At 36.2% G+C, this 21,872-nt stretch overlaps 1 protein-coding gene across 29 annotated transcripts in view; it reads right to left on the reverse strand.

The window, feature by feature from the left end:
- SOX6 (SRY-box transcription factor 6) overlaps positions 1-21,872 on the reverse strand; it is a 415,066-nt gene that overhangs the window by 15,963 nt on the left and 377,231 nt on the right. For 27 of the 29 annotated variants that reach the window (XM_066997629.1, XM_066997630.1, XM_066997638.1 and 24 more), the window contains 2 exons: positions 19,037-19,145; positions 1,997-2,230 (listed from right to left, as the gene is read on the reverse strand). In XM_066997629.1, the coding sequence (XP_066853730.1) occupies positions 1,997-2,230; positions 19,037-19,145 (343 nt within the window). The remainder of the gene's footprint in view (positions 1-1,996; positions 2,231-19,036; positions 19,146-21,872) is intronic. The other 2 variants (XM_066997636.1, XM_066997635.1) reach the window with 1 other exon arrangement.

The raw sequence follows: 21,872 nt of genomic DNA on the forward strand, positions 1-21,872 counted from the left end.
AGGAGAGGGGACACGGAGAGGAGAGGGGGACACGGAGAGGAGAGGGGACACGGAGAGGAGAGGGGACACGGAGAGGGGACACGGAGAGGGGACACGGAGAGGGGACACGGAGAGGGGACACGGAGAGGGGACACGGAGAAGGGACACGGAGAAGGGACACGGAGAAGGGACACGGAGAAGGGACACGGAAGGGACACGGAGAAGGGACACGGAGAAGGGACATGAAAAGAAAAAGAAAGGAAAGCACATTTGTAATTCTCTATCCCACTTCAGGCACGGTAAACTTTCATTGAAAGCTGTACCAATAAAAAAGTAAAAGAATACAGTGTACACAGGAAGAGGAAAAAGTATTCAGAACGCTCATATTGTTTATAAGGAACTATCTAAACACTTGAATAGAGAAGGTTTTTTTTTGTTGGTGGTGGTTTTTTTTTCAGGGGATAAGAAATGCAGAAAGTAGCTTTTTGGTGTCTTTTAGATGGATAAAATGATTACAGCTGTGGTAAACGTGGGTGGAAGCTATTCTTTTACCAAGATTTTTCATACATCAACAAATGGAAAAGTTGTATAAATATTATCCGTAGCCAGCAATATTCTGTGTCAGTTCTAATATTTCAGGCTCTTTTCTCATTGTCTTGGAAAAGTTGCACAGATATTATATGGACATAGACTTATTTGTGGCAGAGCAGATACTGACAGGTTAATTCCATGGTTAACAAACAGTCAATTGCTGGCACTTCTGAAATATTTATGCTGAAAGTTTACATTTTAATGAATACGGTTACTATACTCCTAATAGTTTTTTCACAGAATGCACACAAATAATATAGATTCCCTACAGCTGCCAACACTGAAACAGTGCAGGTTTTATACAAAACTGAAAGGCTATTCATATAACTTACTAATATGGTAGACAAAAATATGAGAACTACGAAGTAAGATTTTGGAAGTTTTAGGGCACAGTAACATTTATTTGTATGTATTCTTGCCTGTGATTGAATGAACAAATGCAACAAACTTTAGTAAGAATGTATTTGAACTCAAAGTTTAGAATAAAATGATTACAGATGAAACTTTATTTTTACTTTTATTTATTATGAGTTACATTTAGCATCTGTCTTCCACTTCAAAGACTCAGAAAGCATATATAGGTTTTAACATTTCACCACTCATTCTCACGTATGTTTCTAATTCTCTGGAGGGGTCTCAAAAAGCAAATCAAAATTTCTCAAAAGTGAGCAAATTTATAGTGGCAAAACATAACCCATGGTCTATTCCCTGACTGTCCCAATCTATACAAATTAAATGTTAACTATGGTGTCTTTTAATAAAGCAATATTTTAGTTTTATGATGCAAGTGCTTCCTTAGCTTTTGAAGCATGGCAGCATCAAACATAATTTTGCATTTGAGAAGGTATACAACTGCATATCTTTCAAACTGTGCCAGGTTTCTTGCTATTGCACTGTCTGACATAAACCTTTGATTATGATTTTATACTTTTTTTTTCTTTTTCCTAGTAATTCTCCAGAAAGTACCATTCTGCACTCAGGTGATTTGCAGTTCAGGTGATTTCTAATAGGATCTTGCAATTAGACATTTTATCAGGATATATTCTTGTAACAGATTTCACAAAACATTCTTTATGAATGTTGTTAAATTTAAAAACTATATTGTGAGTCTGCTGTTGAAAATAAACAGAATTATTTAAGGGAAAAGGAAAGGAATGAAAACAATTCATGAGTTTTCATTTGTATAAGTTTCAGTAATTTTGATTCCAGTGAACATCCTTCTGACATAGTGTGTCCTAAAATTAGAGAAGTTAGATATCCAAGAAGGAAGTTACTAGCCTGTGTCACTTACTTAAACAACCTCATCTTTTCACATCTCCAAAAACAACTAACCCATGCCAACTGCCACTGCAATGACATAGCCTTTTAAACATTCCTTGATTTTGTTTCAGCTGCAGTCATGATTTGGTCATTGTCTTGCACTTACCTAGGATTTTGCTGATGTTGGAGTTGTGCATGTCAGGGAAAGCTTGGAGAATTTTTCGACGCTCATCCTTTGCCCAAACCATGAAAGCATTCATTGGTCGTTTGATGTGCGGTTCGCTACTGGCTCGACCCCGTGAATCCCGGTAGACTCGAGCTTCAGCCACAGTGGCACCTCCTGTTGGCCAACAATAATACTGCTGTAGTTTAGCTGCAGAGCCATTCATTGCTTTACTTCCTGTAATGTCAGGGCAGGAAGAAACAAGATGGATGCAAAACATTATTATGTGGATTATGTAAGTGCTTTCAGTGCTGTTTATTTTAGCATCATTCTCTTTCTCTCTCTGCTGCCAGATCTATGAGAGAGAAAGAGAGACAGAGACAGAGAAAGGATGTCCAGTGATTTTGGTTGTAATTGGTCAAACTCACCCATCAACATCTGAATGAGAAAACAAATTGCACTGGTATTTCTCCAGTTATGAAGATTTGAAAAAGCTTCTGTTTGGAATCTTAACATAGCATAAATGTTCCAAATGCTCAACAAAACTCACATAAAAGTTACACCTGAGAATCCAGGCTGATGTAGACCTGTTCACACAAGTCATTTACAATGACTTCTGCTTGAGTAGTGAAGCACATGCAAAACATTTCATAAAATAAATTATATAGTACACTGAGGTACATGCTGCTAGTTGCATGGGTCTGATTACGTTTGGAGCTGAACATCTTAAAGTCACATCTCCTTTAGTTGAATTTGAGCATTCAATCAGATATATGTAGTAAAACTGCCTGTCTTCAACAGGTACATCATGTGCGGCATGCTGCAGCTTCAAGAATGGGTGGCAAACACCCCAGTTTCTCCAGGGTGGAGGTTTCTCGTGGGGAGTTTTGAGTTCACAGAGCTGAGGATGAGGTGTAGAACCAGTTAATACAGAAGAAAGAGCTAACTTAACTGAGCCTGGATAAGGCACAGTTTTCCTAGAAAAACTTGCAATCATGATGATATGTTTTTAAGGTTTAGCCTTAGCTATAAAAGAAAGGCAAACAGACTTTACAGTGGGAAAGTTACATACATAGTCTTAGGCCTCAACAAATTGGTCATATAATCGAATACCTCGAAAAAGCATGTTACTTGAAAAGAAAATTGCACAGTAATAGGCTTCCTTTTTTTGTAAGCTATTCTTGCTCCAGACACTTATTTCATATTCACCAAAAAAGCCCGGAGATCACACTGGAGATCTACTAATTTCAGTGACTGACTCTGAAGTTTTTAATTGTACAAAAACTAAGCTTCCTAATTTACTATGAAAATGCTTTACCTTATTAGATACACCATTTCAAACATTCTATATAGGAAATACATTTACATGAAAAAAGTCCTAAAATAAAGGATGCATAACTAATACATTACCTTTTTGCCACCAGGTCCACAGTACATTAATTTCATTTAAAATGCACTGACCATACAGGATAAATTCATTTTGCTTTATATGGTGTTGACAGGCATGTTTATTGTGCAGTGAAATGTAGTGTAGTTTCAAGCTGACTATATCCATCAACACAGGGCAATATGCTGACTACTGGGCCAGATGAAGACATACATTACCCTGAGAGCAAAACACTCATTCGTATACAGCAGTCTCTTCTCCTGAGGATCACTACGGTAATTTATGATGCCTCGAATGCCATTACTTTACAACTGACACCAATTTGGCAATTTGTATACTAACATGCATGCATGTAAAAGAAGGCAGGTTTGTGGCAAATGGAAAAATGGAAGATGCAAAACTATTTCAATACTATTTTAGGATAAGTACCATGCAACAGGTGTTCAGTGCTTACAGGAGACTGCAACTGCAGTCAGGTTTTTACTGCAGAAAGGAATAGTAGTTCTGTTGAGTGACATAAGATTCAGAGCTGCATGTAGGACCAGTACATAGGGTGTGTATGGTTAATGAGGCTTTGTTCATTGCTGTCAGAAGGCTTGCAACATGCACATCAAAGATACCATCTTTTAAGAGAGGATATACTTATTGTGAAACTACAATAAATTATAAACCTAAATCAGCACTGAAACATTTATTGAGACACATGGCTACATAATTTGAGAAAGACTAAATGTAGCACATAATGGTCATTCCATCTTTCAAAAGAATATCACAATATTTCTAACTAGTATGTGAAAACATTAATAAGTTGGTAACAAATTTTTTAAAAAATAAAAATATATATTTTTGATGAAAACACGGAAAAGAAAATAATACATATTTGAACCTGTATGATAATCTCTTACTTTCAGAAAGGTACTTATTCACTATGGCTAAGGAGTTTGTCCTTAGCCCTTTCAAACAGTTTTGGCATGATCTAATGCAGGCAAAGACTACTTTTGCTGGTATCAAGATTATAGGCAGGCTTGTTAAACTTGATATAATTTAGAAAGGGGAAAAAAAAAAAGAAATTATAAGCAATCTATTTTCAGAGAAAGGTTATGTTAGAAAACAATTCTTAAAGTAATAAATTACAAACATCCCAAGAAGGCTAAGAAGCTCTGGCTGCATCTGCTTTAAGCAAGCCCATACTTGAAGGATTTGAAAAAGCAGCCAATGAGTTGATGTTCTTTGTGCTTGATCTCTGGGGGAATATTTGCAAGTTGACCCATAGGCCATCACAAAAGCATCTGCAAAATGAATTTCTGCAAATAACTAAAGTAATATAATCTCTGTGTTCTTGTAACTATCTCAAAGCTACAGAATTATATTCAGCATACAAAGCATTATAAGAAAATACATTTGTTAGCATTTGATTCTACGTGGGGAGCCAGAAATTCTCAGTATCTTCTAAGCTTAGAAATGAAACACTAATGATATAAAAAGCACATATGCTCAGTGAGCTCTTGCAAGTTGAAACACATAAGAACAAGCTTTCAAACTGCATGGCTGTTCCTAGGTACTTCATCCTGTCATTCAGATATTTAAACAGTACCATGTCCTATATAAACAATTTCAACAGGTTTTACAAAGTAAGGATTTTTTCTTATTGTGACAGTTATAGTACTGACAAAGACATAGTTGCCTGAGATTTTTGAAGAAAAGATATATACAACTGCAAGGAACTAGGTGTTTCACATCTGTTCTTTCTGAAAAAGTTTTCGGAAAATCTAATAAATAACAATCCCCAAATAATAGATAAAACAAAAAGCATACTACTGATGAAGGGTGAGAAGAGAGGAGAACAGTGGTAGTCATCTCTCTATGGAGACTAATGCTCCGTTCATACTGCAGTTGTGGAAGGAGGGTTTGGTTTTCAGATTCAAGAGCTTGGTCAGGATTCAAACTTATTGCAAAAGCAGTACGTTTTGGCTGCCCTAATGGCTTAGTTGGCAAAGAAATCTACACTTTGTCCCAAAAGCCTTGGGCTATCCTCAAAGTGACACTTCTAGCTTCTGAAGGTGTAGACTGCCTTACTTCCTAGCTCCTTTGCATTTACTCGACTTGTCAGAACTTTAATGATTTAAAGCTAAAAACAGCTTAGAGGAGAATGATCACTTTTTGTGGATATATGGCAACCAACTGCCCTGTGGGAACAGGATTCCAGACTAGGGACAACACTGGGTCAAAGAACAGCACAGAATGAATCTAAAAATGTTACAGCCTCATTAAAGTAATTTCAAACAATGTTTTTCTTCCAAAAGAGACTGACTGTTCTCTAATGCATAGGCAAGAGGAATCCTTGGGCTATAGAAAGAGAAAAGTATCTGATCATCCACAAGAAAAAGATAAATGTTTTCACATGAATGAAATGTTAAGAAATGTACAGTAACAATTGTTACATCATTTATTTATTTATTCCTGCATTTATCTAAGTTTCTCACCTTTTACAATGACAAGCATTTTAGGACAGGCACCTTCTCCTACCATGTTTGCTGAAATCTTGGTCACATGAAGGTTTATCCTACTGTCTTTAATAGAATGGGATTTTACTCTCCATTTTATACATCATTTACCACAACAAAACATCAGATTTAGCCTTTACATGTTAACAGAGTGCAGATAATAATATCCATGACACAGAGGAGCATAAAAGGTTGAGAAAAAGATGAAGAAAGAATGAGAAAAGAAGTGACAGCAAACAGAAAGAGATTTTTATCAGTCCCTCTGTTATTCCTTAATTACTCTTCCCACTCTGGCCGTTGATTCATGTTTGAAGTAACAGATTTCCTTTGAATCCCCTCACATAACGAATCTCTGGCTACTCTAGAGAATACACTGCATACCATCTTCCATAGATATATACCAAGATAGAATATATAGAAATAAAGACAATCTTTTTAGGTTTCTAGTGTCAAAGTGACTGGTTAGCAGCAGTGCTCATATCATCAGTTATTCATTATGCTGAGATGATATTTTTGTCTACTTTGGAAAGAACTGATCATGATCTCCAGAATATCTGGCCCTGAATATGATAATAAAACTAGCACTGCTAGCAGCGTGCATTGCAGAGACCAAAACCTAATGAACAAGCAATTAGGAGTCACTTTTGCTACTAGAGATTGGTTACTTATGAACAGGGAAATGCAATAAGAGCAGGAAGCATGAAAACATGGGTTGGCAGTCCCCCTTCCTGCCCTTAACACATGGACAGACAAATGCAGCCTTTATGAAAGCTACAGCAATATTTTAAATGAAATAGAAAAATGCAAATCTGGAAAGAATAGTACAACAAAGAAAAGCTTTGGAAGATTCAGAATACCAGAATAATTATGTAGCTATTTTCAAGCTATTAAGTTTGATGTTCAACTTTGGAGAAGATTAGACAAATGACTACTTCACTGTAACCTAAGAGATTTGTAGCAGGATTAGTATAATGTTTATCTTTGTTTTGTCCCTTGCCTGCCTCTTACTTCTCCATTTTTGTTTTACCCTCACCCATATTCAGAAGACTTTCTCATTCTTTATCACCAGCCTGCAAGAGAGGCAAAATAAATGGGCATCTCTTAACTACTGTCATTACAGGCATGTCTTGTCATCACTATGCAAAACTAACACTTACTTGGAAACATGACTAGCTACCTGACAGTGATGCTGTAGTCACGCAGACACAAATACTCTGCAGGGAAGTATCTGTTCATCAAGCTGGTTTCATTCCAAATGCTAAACAAATATTATTCCGCTGGGATTTGAGGGCCCAACATATCTTACAGGCTGCATGTCAGTGAACAAAAAGGGGATGAGAACTGAGAAATACATGAGTGATTCATTAAATAGTGTAATATTTAAATGGGCTGTAAAATATTTCACCTGTAAAGGTTCTAAAACGTGCTAAGTGAGTACTAAGAGTTGGGAATATACTGTAGCAGAGGTTAGCTATATTCATACAACACTTAGTTATGCTAAGGCTTCTATTTTTCCTGTTAAGAGACTCCATTCTCTTTAAAACATCAGCAAGAAGAACCAAGAGGGAATTCCCTAAGGTCAGCTCTGAGGAAACATAAACCTCTAATTCAATAACTTCGCTACTGCACTGAAAAAGGCCTTATTATTGCAACATCCATATGGAGTCAATTGGACATTAATGACTAATCAATCCCTCCCCTTTCTATTCTACTTATAGTGTCACAAGCCATGTTTAGATTAGCCCATTTCCTGCTTAGGATCGCTCAAGATGTCTTTTGTTCTTTCAGGGCTGGCCTGATGGAGGCAGCTTAAACAAACACACGACCCAAGTGGTGCAGGAGTTATAAACTGCCATATGTGAATGAACAAAGGGGCCATACTAAAGCCTTTTGTGGTATTTGTTAATGTTTTTCATCTGAGTTTAAAAAGACCTAATGACTTTGCGGTGAGCTGATGCATGTGGCTCGTGGCTTTGCAAAATGAAGGAAATTCTACCCAGTTATATATCAGCATATATTTTCCGAAGTGCCTTGTTTTCAGTTTTGGTGGCAGTGAGTTTACTATTTTAGTACATTTGTTTTACATATGCAAGCAAAATTCTTAATCTTGAATAAAACACAGCACCAGTTTTCACAGCCATCCTCACAACCTGGATATACGTTTTCCCCCACTTGAAAGACAGGAGCTAAAATTAATAGTGAAGTATATTCTGCATGTAAAATCAACTGTTCTCAGCTCTGTCAGTGGTAGCAGTTCACTCACCGGTGTTCAAAGCTCAACTGTTAGTTGGGTCATATTAAAGGCTGAAACAATATTTCTAAATAAGCTGTTATCACATCCATGCTCCACAGCCAGCCATGCCCAAATCTACATTATTTAAATGAATCAAAACCGCTAAATGCAACTATTTTCTTGATGACTTACACAAACAGTTTAGATTTCTTGACCACATTTTATGGCAAAATTAACCCTTACAGAAATTGGGCACAGAGTACAGCTAAAATAATTAAATTATAAATTCCATGGAATATTAACTGAATTAGTTAATTCTTAAGGTCTGACTTAAGCCCTCAAAGGCCAGCATAGCCCCACTTGTGTTGTAACACAAGAGCTTGAGAAGTTATTCTCTGGAGATCCACAAAACATCTAGATAGAAATTGGCATAAAGAAGCAGTCTCTACTATAAATTTGGGGATGAATGTAAGTGTTGTAAGATTTTTCAATCATGTGCCACTTGCAGACTTCAAGACCCTTCACAGATAATTAATTAAACGCTAACAACCCCCTTCTGACATAGATATTATCGACAGAGAAAATGTGAAACACATTTAAGTTCAAGGTTATTCAGCCTAAGTAATGACACCAGAAGTACTGGACTGCCAGTCATCAGGTCTAACTACAATCTACATCCCCACAAACACTATTGCTGTTTCCCTTTGATACTTCATTTTATACTCCAGTGAGGAAAATAAAGGCCCATAGTAACAAAAAACATGGACAAAATACCCCAGCCCGTGAGAAATATCGCTAATAGTTATTATTAGGTACCTGACAAGATCTATTGATACTACAAATTGTTTTGTTTTGTTTTCCCAGAAGAAAACCTGCTGTTTTCTGCAATTGTTGGTATTATACTAATCATCTTCCAAGTCAAAACAATAGAAAAAGGAATGCAATAATCTATTTAACACAAACATGTTTCTGTAAGAGTAACAGATTGATTGCCAGTGCAAGTGTTAACCCACATAATTTCAAACTTCTCCTGACATCACAGTGTCACCCAGAACATCTAGAAAACATGATATTGATTTTTAAATGTAGGGATTAACTCTGCAATCTTCAGTCATCCCTAACAGTTTTCTAAAAATCCTGCCCGAACAAGGGCCACAGGACATGATCCATTCATATTTCAGTCAATGCTTTGTTTTGTTTTAAGATGGAGAAATGACAGACAGGAATTCATCACAGAGGAAAAGGCAGCCTGACTTCATATTTGATGGATACATTGTTCAAGGTGTGGCTGAACACTATTAATGAACAACTTTGCTTGCTCCTATGTATCAAAACAATGAATTTTAAAAGATTAAATTGAATGTGATTTTTAAAGGGAACTATGTTTAGCAATGGGAGAGAGCTTTACAAAGCCACCTCCCCCAAAATATGTGATATTAATGAAGTTCAGAAAACAAAAAAACCTTGCAAAAGGTTTTAACGTGTTAGAATCACTGCATTAGCGACCCATTTCCTGGGTTAAATCTGCAGTTGACTTTGGCACCTTCTAGCATATGCTACATCATTCTGTATATCAGTATAACTAATTCCCTTCCACCCAGTGTTTACTGTTCTCACTTGCCATATAATGTCAGTAATTAGATTGCAAGGACCTAGGGCTAGGGTATGCATATGCCGTTTCTTCTTGCCATTCATATGGGGTGCTGATATTACAAAAATTAATAATTAGTAAATAATACGTCATGAAGGGAGAGAAACAAAACCAGCATGATAACAGGAGCTCTAAGTTCATGAGTAATAATAAATGTTAGGAAAAACTCTTAAGGTTAATTTTTCAAATATGCTGCACCTGCATATTTGGGATTTGTAAGTGAAGCCAGGAAGACACTTTTACAAATAGGGCAATGGCATGACCAAATATGTTGCCACAATTATCTGATTTGGAAAATTAAAAAAAAAAAAAAAAAAGAGGGATTTGCCATGAAATAGGCACTTATGTGAAAAATCTCACAGGAAGCACAGCTTCCTGTGAAACTATATCTGCCCAATTGAAAAGATAACAATCGAATATTTGCAAAAGCTGTGAAGGTACTGTAATGCCCACCCCAGACACATTTTGGACCACTGATTCTCTAAAATTAAATCAAAATACAAATGAAGAAAATATTTTCCCCTTGCTACTAACTTCTGCACTAAAGGCTTGCTTAGATACTTGGCATATCTATGTGGAAGAAAAGCAGATGCTCTTAAACACTTGTCAATTGCTGAGATACTGAGGTTCCTGGGGGAGAAAATGGTACAGTGTAAATTCAGAAAAAATAGACAGTTGTACAAAGAAGACTGCTTGTCTGGAAGCTGTATCCATTGCTCATGCTTAGCCTGAATATACAATGCTCTTTTCTTAATGTATTCATATTTCTGCCCTGCTCCTACTGCTCAAGAAAGTATGAAAAAAGTGCAAGATTCCTCCCTCCTCCATGCAGCATGATGGTGCCTTTCTCCATCAACCGACAATTCACTTGTACCTGAAAATTTCACATTATTTTAAGCAGCTTTGATGTCCTTTGGCAATATTGGAGCAACACAAAGATGTGTACAGAGCTAAGCATCAGTACCATGGTTTTTTTGACATCTGTGATAGCTGTACATGAACTCCAGAGTGTGAAAAAAATGTTTTAAACCACTGAGCTAATATATTGAATTTTTCACTTACTCCACTTAAAAATAGCTAAGCAAACTGACTGATGCTTTCAGGATTTGTGACAGTAATTTTCTCATGGGCGAAGATTTTCTTGTGTAAAACTGCAGCCCACAGTTACTTTTTACAGCCTTGTTCTAAATTCCTGAAAACAATGTTTTATTATATCATGGAAACTGTGACAAGCCCTTAAGTGTAACTGTGCTAATGGGCACCCCTGAACAAAACTCTGGGCATTGTAACAGTGATTGCACATTAGAAATTCTAGCTACAATTTTTTTTAAAAAAGGTGCTATTCTAAAGAATCAATTACTGTAACATAGAAACAGCAAACGAGAAAGCCTGATATTTAGCAGTAGGAAAAAAATACCTCAGACAGTTGAAAATCAAAAGGTAATACTTGTGGAAGACATCCAGATTTATTATGCTGAAAGTGAGAAGCATACTATACGTTTAATATTAGTATCTTGAGAGGAGTAGGTTTCAATGCAATGGGAAAATCAGTCCGCACACCCTCAGCCCTCAGCTCAGACTTTTCAGTACTCATAGTGGGAGTTCCCTCTGTAAAATATTACAGGGATGCTGGCAACAAGAAGATTCATAAAGTGGTTACCATCAGAAAAGTGATGGGATGGTTCTTAACGACAGAAGGGCTTATTCCTATCCCATCTGCAGACACTGAGTTACTCCAGGACTGAGGCGCTGAATCTCATCCAACACAACTGAAATACTGTGCCTAAGTACTTTATCACAGATTCCTGATCTGTTATGAGTTATTCTGAAAAATTTGAGCGTATCACTGAAGTTTCAGGCATAATCAAATAGTTTCTTATGTGTTAAAAATGGCAACCACATTTAATGAAAGCCACCTTTTCGCATCTGTTCTAATTAACCAAGATGTTAAGAAGTTATTTTATCTTTAAATAATAAAGATAAACTTATGAGATTTTGTTTTTAAGACCTATAACAAGAATAGGGGGGGAATAAAAATTCCACTACTTGAGCTTACTGCATTCGCTCTGGAAACACTTCTTTATTTTCAGACAGCTTTCACTGTTTTCTGATTTTCATCTTTCCCTTCTCAACTGCCATAGCAACTATTACAAATATTTATGTGCGACAAATACTGGCGTGGAGAGGCATTCTTTCCTCCAGTATTTATGAAGCACTGTCACAAAAGTAGGCTATGCTTTGTCACGCGTTTACTACCTTCTGTTTACACCTCTGCATAGGAGGGTGTTAAACAAGTTACCTCACATGCTTGGACTGTGTTGGCAGCCTGCCAGGATTGATCTGCCTGCAAAAATATGGTTCCCTTTCACCTACCTCTTCAGCCGATCAAAGTCGACCTTCTCTGGAGTTAATAAGGACCTGTCTCACCCGTTTGTATAAGCATTTAGCATTTATTTACTGTTGGGTATATATGAGCATGTTGAAGCTTGGAGCATATGGTAGAGGTGTTCCTTTAAGAAAGGATTGATGTTTTGTTTTGTTTTGTTTTTTACTGAAGAGATTTTTAAAATCCAGACACCTGTCACAATGTCTGCTCTAGTGCCTGGATATCAGAAATGAGGTTTGACAGATGGTCAGAAATTTGGAGCTGTACAAAGTGGCAGTTTCTCCTCACCCTTAGGTATCAGCGTTGTAGTCCTTTTATTGGTTCTTTTTTCATGTTTTTCTCATGAGGCCAAGGCACTATCAAAGACTATCAAGACACTGCAAAGACTCCTTGTGTTCCCCCCCAAGTTAGCTCATTCCTCTCCTCCACATATACCTCAGTGATTCCACGTTCACTGCTGCTTCTGCCATTGCAACCACTCATCTGCTCACTGTATTCTGGAAGTGGGTAAAATCTGTGAGGATTCCTAACACTCTTTCTTTCTTTCTTAGCCATCCAATTTCCCTTGCTTTTGGGCAGGCATAATCTCTTGCTGTGCTACAAAATGCCTTGCAATGTGGCTAGCCCAAGTCAAATCTGAAGGAGATGGACATAAAAAGAGTGACTGCTGTAACTGCTGCAAATATTGAACAATTCATTGACTTTGTATGCTGGACAGCAAATACACTGTCTGAAATGCTGCAGAACCAGATTCTTATGCTTATTATTGGATAGAAATATGTTCATTTAAAAGCAAAGGTGAGCTTTGGTTCAGGTCCAAAATCAGGTTCAAAACAAAACCTGAGTATATCTGAACTAGAATTAGTGAGATCAAGCTAGGGCTTACTACTGCAGGTAGCCTATTACCGATGGTTATGCAGTGCACAGTCCCCATCTGGCTTGCATTCAGCCTACCTGATGAATGGTCAAAGATACCATGATCAAACAGATAAGGCTTAAAGCTAAATCACCTCAAACGGTGAGAATATAGAAAAACACAATCTTAAACCAAGGAATTTACAAATTAAAGAGATGGCAGGCAGTGAAAGGGAGGACAGAGGCACTAATGAGGACACGGGCACTAAGTCAATTAACTGGACCAGAAGACAGGCTGGTACCAAGCCCAGATTGGGAACTCCATGACACATCTTAATGACTGACTCAACATCTATGTTCATAGCAAAGCTGATCCTTTGGGAGATTTTGAAAAGTAATAATCTAAAACAAGGATGAAGTAAGTACATAGATAAAGAATATAGACAGCTAATTTTAAAATTCTTTTTATCTCAACGAGCAGGGATGGACCTATCCCTCAAAACTATGGACCATAATTAGCATACTCTGACAGATTAGTTTCAGAGGAAGAAGCAGCAAGTGCTAAACAAAGTTTACAGAATCAGGAAGACTACCGCATAAGAAATAGAACAAATGAAAACATTAAAACAGGACTCAGAAGAAAAGGGCTTTGTGTGCATTGTCCCATATGGCAAACTCTGAGGCCAAATATTTAACTCGCAAGCCCCTGACTCTAATGTATAAACACAAATGAACACTGAACTTGGAACTAAATGTTAGAGCTAATATGGCATTTTCATCTATTTCCAGTTGCTTTTTAAAATTGAATTTAGCTTTACAGCGCAACTGATTTTTCGCATTGGAAAATGGGACATACAGAAGTTATTTCTCTTTTACAAAATCACATAGTGAGACAGTGGCAAAACAATAACATTCAGATGTTGTTCAGGATACAATTAAGAAAACCATATATTAACATCCAATTCTTTGGCAGGCTTTACAATCAGGTCTTGATGGAATATGAATCCCTACGATTGCTGAAGGAAACCCTACTGCAACCTGAGCTATGGTAAAATCAGTAATTGTCAACAGGAACATTAGTTCTATTCTGCAGATTACTATCTACTACAAAGCAAAATCTTAACATACTTCCTACAGATTTTCCATAGCATTGGACTGTAAGTACAAAAAATAGAAAAATCTATAAACATAGTGCACATTCTACAAGCACGAGGTGTATGTGATTCAAAAGAAGCAGCACTATCACCAAAGCTGTGCATCTATGAAAGGAGTTTCTGTTTTAGAACTAGAACCAAGAAAAAGTATTCAGATCATCCAATCTTCTCAAATAAAAGAAGTAACTATTTTAGGTTCCTCCACCTAGAATTTAGCAAGGGCTCACCAATGACTCCTGACTATATTCTACCACACTCTGGTCAGTTAATACGTGTCAGTCATGTTCATAGAGGAGTTTTAGCTAAAGACAGATTCAAAGCTGTCTTGGTGCATCCATGATAGTTAGCAATTCTTCAATACTGACAATCTCAAATTCTCAAAGTTATGAAGCAGCCTACAGAAAGAATGATGTTTCCTTTAAAATGATGAAGTTTGGAGAAAAAAATCTTGCTTAGTTCTATAATTGGCTGTTTCTTATAATTTTGCATACCAGTTGCTGAGTATTTATGAGGCTCTCAAAACATGTTTTTTAATTTTGCCAGCTACAATTGAATCACACATTTTAACAGGACAACTCAGATTTCCAGGTAATGATACAACTGTAAGAGCTGGGGATTATTCATCAAATAGTGTCACAGTCAATAGCAATGTTTTTGAATACAGTCTGAGAATGGTTTTTAATATAGTTAGCCCAATCCTGCTGGTGGCTAAGAAAGTAATAGAGATGTTGGTTTATGTCATATTTAATATAAAACTCTTACAGATGATTCTCAGGCCTCCATTCAGATGACAGATAGGTCATTGTGAGTAACACTAGTTTAGAATACAACTTTATATGCTAATTAATCTCTGTAAGGACACCTGGTTACCCTTAGTCTAAAAGAAGTTTCACACACTGAGCAGGGACAAGAAGTCTAGGTCCTAAAGTTCATTCTGTAGTATCCTTTCATATTTATGTCTTATAATTGCATAAAGCCAAATGTAGGGAATTTTAAGACCTGTCTTCTAATTCATGATTTAAAAATTACGCATGTAGCTTCAGCTTCTGATCAAATACCACAAGCACTCCTAGGATTAAAGGAAAATGTAGCTAGGATCCTGTCAAAGTCAGATCACTGACATATACCATAGATAAGATATAAAGAGTCGGGAGAAATCATTGCAAGATACTATTACAAAGGCATTCCATAAACACAAAAGTTTGCTGATATTTCTTGTAACAAATTACTTGAAGCTTAAAAGCTATGTCAAAGCTATGGTACCCAGGAGCACTTCCCAGATCTCATGTGTCTCAGCTGCATGCCGGGATGAGACAGACATGTACCATGCCTCTGCACACTTAGTTTCCTTTGGAAATGCAGGTGTGCAGGTAGGCAGGGAGTGGAACTGCACTCCATCAGAGCTCCCTTGGTATAGATTAGCAAGGGGGTAGGATGCAGTTCAAATTGCACTTCCCCACAGTTTATGACCATCAGTAGGACTAAATTTGGACTCCCTGTCTTGGGAACAAGACTGTAGAGAAAAAAAGAAAAAAAAAAAGCCATCTACAAGTAGTCAATATATCTTTTCTAAGTGTAGTATATTTCACAATTCTGAAGTTTGAAAATTCTGGTGATGGGAGTAATCTGACAGACATAATAGCCATGCACTCTATCACAAATGCACTTGAACCTCATAGATCTGGATGATGAAGAAAGAAAGTGGGGTCAAAAGTTGGCCACCAATATGTTACTTTAGAAATGTTTATTTTCTGTATGACTGTGTAAAAGCATACAACAAAACAGGTAAGTATTATCTAATGTTGTCTACAGCAATGTGCACTTAAAAATATACTAAGAAAAAAAAAAAGATTAAAAGTAACAATGACAGAACAGAAAAGAAGGTGTGTGAAGAAACACACCAGGTCTTAAAAGGTTATGATGATGGTTAGTAGGAAACTTTGACATTCAGTTGAGATTGTGACTTTGGCAGCACACCACAGTGCAACAAGGTTGTCTTCTTCTAGAGGAGGCAGAAGAGTAAGTTGTCGAGTTTCTTAGTAACCCAACATTTAAACAGACGCACGTACACAAGCACAAAATACTGGCAGTGCCAGTTTTTTATAAAAAACTTTGTGACCTAGCAAACCTAGGAAGATCTGTAACAGCTTCATGATGATTGGGAAGAAACATTAATATTTTTGAAAATGAACAGGGCCTGTAGCACGGTACAAAGCATCAGAGGCCATAATTCAACTGCTGACATTTCAGCAGCACTCTTTCCAATGGACTTCCACTCTAAGAGATGCCACGTTAGAAGTGTTATCTCCTATCTAACTTGCCAAAGATGAGCGGCAAAACTTGGGTGGTATTTTGAAGGTCTTTTTTATATCTATCTAATATCTGAGTTCACCTTGTCTACAACTGGAAGGTCAAATAAATAGCTCAGTTTTGAAATGCTGCCAACGTTTTTTTCTCAGCTCAGCAGTGGTATTCGCCGAACACATCTTTTCCAGAGACATCTCTTGGCTGCTAAACAAAGTATGGAAATCCGAATCCATTCATGAACTCAGATTTCCCATGCAGCAACACACCATTCCCCAAACTGCCCCACCAGCTCTAGAAAGACATGAGCACTGTCCTTAAACTGGCACACATCACTGTAGCTTGGGTTACTACATATGTCAAAGCTTCGTTCTGCACTATCCAGTAACAAGAAGGGCTGTCAGTACTGTGAGGTGTACCAGGATACTAAATTAAGGACACTAGAAAGAGAAAGGTTGAATTGAAGGAAATGAGTTAAACCCAGAGAGTTAGCAGGAACTTTATGTCATAGGAATCTGTAACTGCGTATCTATAAGTATCCTGTAGTCACTTTTCATCCCAACTGAGGAAAAAAATACTCTTCTACATGTTGAAATATGAGAAGTTGCAGCAGGACGGGAATATCTTCTCAAAGCAGTTTATAAATAACCGATTAGTCAATAAGTACTTTTGAAAGTCCCATGTATCTCCTAAGTCCTTTTTCCAGAAAAAGAACATTGCAAAACACCTGCCTGAAAGTTATTTCTTAACTATAGTCTGTCCATTATTTTTCTGTTTAAACCACATCCAATTAAGTACGAGCAAATGACTCTTAGAAATAGTAGCTCCCTAAAAATGAGAATCTGGAAATTACTGATTTTATAATGATCAATTTATATATACTGGGAAAATCCGAAATGTTTCATCAAGATGATAGCCTTCTAACAAATATTATTTTTAATAAATAGTTGATGACCTTTAGTCATCTTACTGTTATGGAGACCAGAAATCTTGACTATGAAAAATTTAAACTTTAAAACAATTACTTTAAAACAATTGTTTAGCAAAAATCATGTAAGCATGTTCTCGTGGTATGTGTCAGTTCCACCTGACAAGCTAGTCATGATTTTAAGCCAATAAGTAGGAATGTTTTGCTGAAATAAATCTGAATTTTACTATTCCTTTGTATGGATGAGTCAATACAGGAACAAGGATCCAAGGAACATCTTGGATCTGAACTTGCACTGTCTCCATTGAGTGTATGTCCTTGTCCAAGGCTCTTTAGGTTTGCCCAAGAACTGATTGAAGATAACGTATGTCAGCTGGCAAGCAAGGAGAATCAGGACTCTAAGGTGTTTTATCACAGACATATCATGCACTACTTGTACATAAAAATAAAATAAAATGAAATAAAATGAAATGAAATGAAATAAAATAACAATTGTTATTTTTCAGACTTCAAACTGAAGGGGCCTTATCTGGACCATTTATTTCTGGGTCACAGAGAGACAGAACAGAATCTGTGGTCAGAGGAGTACTTCTCTACACAGAAAATATTAATGTTTTTTAATCAGGCAAATTCTGTCTCTGTATTTCAAGAATACTTTGAAAAAAAGCCCTATTGGTCAACAGGCATGAGCTTATTGGTCCTGTTCTTTTGATCCAAGAATAAATCAAACTGATAACTTGTGAAATGTTTGGATATTAACAGAAAAAAAAAAAAAGATATTTTAACCTTTTTGCTGAAGAACAGTGGCATAACTATAATTTGTGAAGTTAAAAAAACAGAAAAAAAGTAAAAGCAGGAGGGAAATTTGCATTTTTTGCTAACTGAATGGTAGGTTAATCTTACTACAGTCACTGGTAGGGTTGGTATCCACCTATATGTTCTCTTCCAATGTATGATAAGGTAGAGGTTAAACTCAGTCTTGAGAAACACTGATTTCCATCTGTAGCTTGATCCTGCAATGCATGATATACTGAACTCTCACTGAAATCAGTACAAATGCACTGAAGGTTTGTATCATGTATAAGGCATTCATATAGAAAATGTGAAATATTTTTACATTTTCACTTGACAGCTGTCTGTCCATAGAAGTGTGCTTGCTATATCTTGAATAGTTTGTGAGTGCACTGGTTGACAGACTTCTTAAAGAGCTCTAACTTTCTCCAAAGCTGCTAAATCCTTAAAAACTGGTCAAAGTATATACTGCCTATATACATGTATACATAGTACACATATACATATATATACATGTGTACATAGTATATACATGTATATACTGCCTTTCTGAGATAATTTTCTCAGTGTCCCCTACATTTTTATTAGTTGCATAAAACGTAAACACTTATTTGACAGCCGCTGGGGAAAAAACAGCTATGTTGTAGGAAGGCTTAGAGTATAAATGCAATGCGGTATTTTTCATGTATCTGCCCTTTGCTATGGAGTTATTACAATCTCACAAAAACGCTCATAAAATGCTACCCTGGGATATAAGCTAGACAGCACCTATGACATTAGCAGCATTTCAGATACACAACCATTCTGTGATGCAGTGGTCAGTAACCCACAGTCAAAATTGCAACTCACCTTCTGCATCTTCTGGCCTTGTAAGATCAATGACACCAGGGCCCAGTTTTCCATCTTCATTGGGTTTCCCTGTTAACTGGGGGCCTAAATTCTCAAACCTCGTTCTTTCCTGGAAAAGAACAGAAGCAGTCTTAATGCCTAAATATTTTATATCTCATTGTGAGCCTGTACATGTATGTATACACTGATACATGCCTTATTTTCTAAATACAAATAAATAACGAATGCATTTAATTAGAAATTTTACACAGGGACTATTTTTTTTACAGATTCTGAATGTTTGCATTTATGAAAATCAGCTTTTAAATGTGAAACATATACAGAAGCTTTGAAATTATTTTGATCTGCACTGCCATAATGCATAAATGATTGTACATGCAAATACAAAACACTCTTGGCAGGGAACAGCGCCGACTGATGCTGCTCACTTTGCCTTTCCACTTATTTTCTAACTTAAACTAGAAAAGACAATCAACATTTGGGAGACATGAAAATTCAGAAGTTGAAAGAAGAGTTTATATTAAAATATACTGCTAATTTAATGGAAAAAGCACTTTTTTTCCACTATGAGATTCAAGTTAGCAATCATACCTCTGAGAAAACACAAGTCTGAATTTTATGCAAGAGTTTTTCAAAGACAAGTATTTGAAAGAAGGAATAATAGATGACAGAACTGATACTATTATTTTGTCTAGGAATTTAAATTGTACCTTTAGTAGAAAGGGAACCTAAGGAGATTAAAAAAAAAAAAAAAGAAAGAAAACAAAAGAAAAAGAAAGGGAGTGCTCGCTTCTAGAAAAACACAAAGCTTTTGAGAGCTGGAGACCTGCATAGGAATGCTGGTACTGGTAACTGAAAGGTATTTTGTGTGTTAGCCCAGTTCTTCAGTCAACTACTGGACAAGGTCACTACAATTGACAGTGTAGTATTGTCTCACAATAGCAGTCTCTGTAGTGCTGTGTATCAGTAGCAAAGCATTCAATGGTTATCATTAATTTAGCGTTCTCATTTGAAGGAACATAACATGTTTTCCCTCTTGCCTTGTTGTTACCTCTTCAGACTAAACTTGGCATTATGTTGTACTTGTGAATGAATGAAACCTTGTTGTTCATTACTATGAAACAATATTAAATGTCATGTCAGCTTGAATTTACAGACATGAAATACCAGCTTTCAGCTCTACGAACAGTTTCTCCATGTTATACTTAATGCATTATGCAGAAGTAGAGTGCTGGTTGCTGTTCAGTCTATTGTTCAATGACCTAGTTCTGTGCTGTGCATGCTAGACGTAAAAGATTATGAGTTTCTCTCCTGCAAGATGGTTAGAAGCTTGGAAATGTTCTTAAGAATCAATCCTCCTTGATGGCCTTGACTTCTCATTTATTCCACCTCCAAATATTTATTTGTGTTATCATTATATTTTAGGAATATATTTCAGTAATAAAATCCCATTACCAAATAATTCAGGAATTCTTTTGAATCCCCATTCTTTTGATCGCTCCAATCATGGATTATTATTATTTTATTTTAATTTGCAGAGGAAAAAAAGAAAGCAAAAATTTGACACTGGATTTGCTACAACATGCAGCTAAGGCATTTCAGGTACTAATTGCATTTCTAAAAGAAGTTTCACAGAATCTTTCAATCATCTAACAAAATATCTCTGCATTTTATATTTGGTTAACTTCATAACTTATTTTCCTCTGTTAAATCTGTGGCTGATGAAGGAGCTTACGCATACAAAGAAACTCACAGAGTAAAGAAAGAGATACAAATGAAATGTGAGTACAGAAAAGAACTGTAATACTTGAGTTCTAATATTGTACTGAAAGATGTTGTGCAATGTAACAATACACCTGAATCATCAGTATGGGATCTGTTTTACTAGTAGACAGAATAAAAAATAAGTTTGTCAAGGATTCTGCGTTCCATTGCAAAAGGCTGATTTGCAGTTGAGATAAAAACAAAGATCAGTACTAAGAAAACAGCTTTTGGCACATATATTGTCTCTTCCAAAACATTTGCACTAAAAGCTTTTTCTTAAGGATGTTAACACAGCACCTGCAGTATTCTTGGAAGAACAGCCTTTAAGTGTGTTTCAGAAGAAGGAGAAATACCTTTCTGCTACAAAAATCAAGAGACTCTGCTACATATCAATATGCATATTTGAAATATCTTTCTAGTCATTCATTCTCTTTGATTTTACCAGAAAATATTCTGTTGAAAAAGAAAGGAAGAAAAAAAAGTTTCTGAAAAATATCAATATTTTGACATGGAAGGAGAAAAGGGAGAATTACATGATAAGGTTCAGGAACAGTAAAACGAAAGCACTTATGCCATAAAAATACCTGCTCTTGTCAAACAAAGGAGATGTACTTGTAGTTCTTTCATAACCTCCTCTTTCAAATTCATGAAAAGCTGTAACAAAGCTATTTAAATGTTTGAAATGCCTTTTGAAGTCATTTCTTTGCTTGCTTTTTATTGAAAATAATCACAGTGATTATAAAAAAAAAATCAATATTTGCTTTGGGATTAGACAAACTCAGAAGAAATGTAAAAATAGAATAATGTTCCCCAATATTAATAAGGTTTTTATCTAGTCTTTACAATTCAGTGAAATACAACAAATTCATATGAAATTTATCATTAGAAAGGAAACTTATCCCACTAGGTTCCGATCCTTTTTTAAGGGATTTGTCTTTGCTCCTGTCTTGAGTTCATCCTAAGGAGAATAGTTGTTTAAACTAATAATCCTTTAAAAATATACCTGTTTCCTAGTATGAACAAGGACTGAGAGGAAGATTAATTCTGTCCATAGTATTCCTATATGAACTAA

Source organism: Anser cygnoides, chromosome 5 (assembly GCF_040182565.1).
Source record: "Anser cygnoides isolate HZ-2024a breed goose chromosome 5, Taihu_goose_T2T_genome, whole genome shotgun sequence".
Taxonomy (NCBI): Eukaryota; Metazoa; Chordata; class Aves; order Anseriformes; family Anatidae; genus Anser; species Anser cygnoides.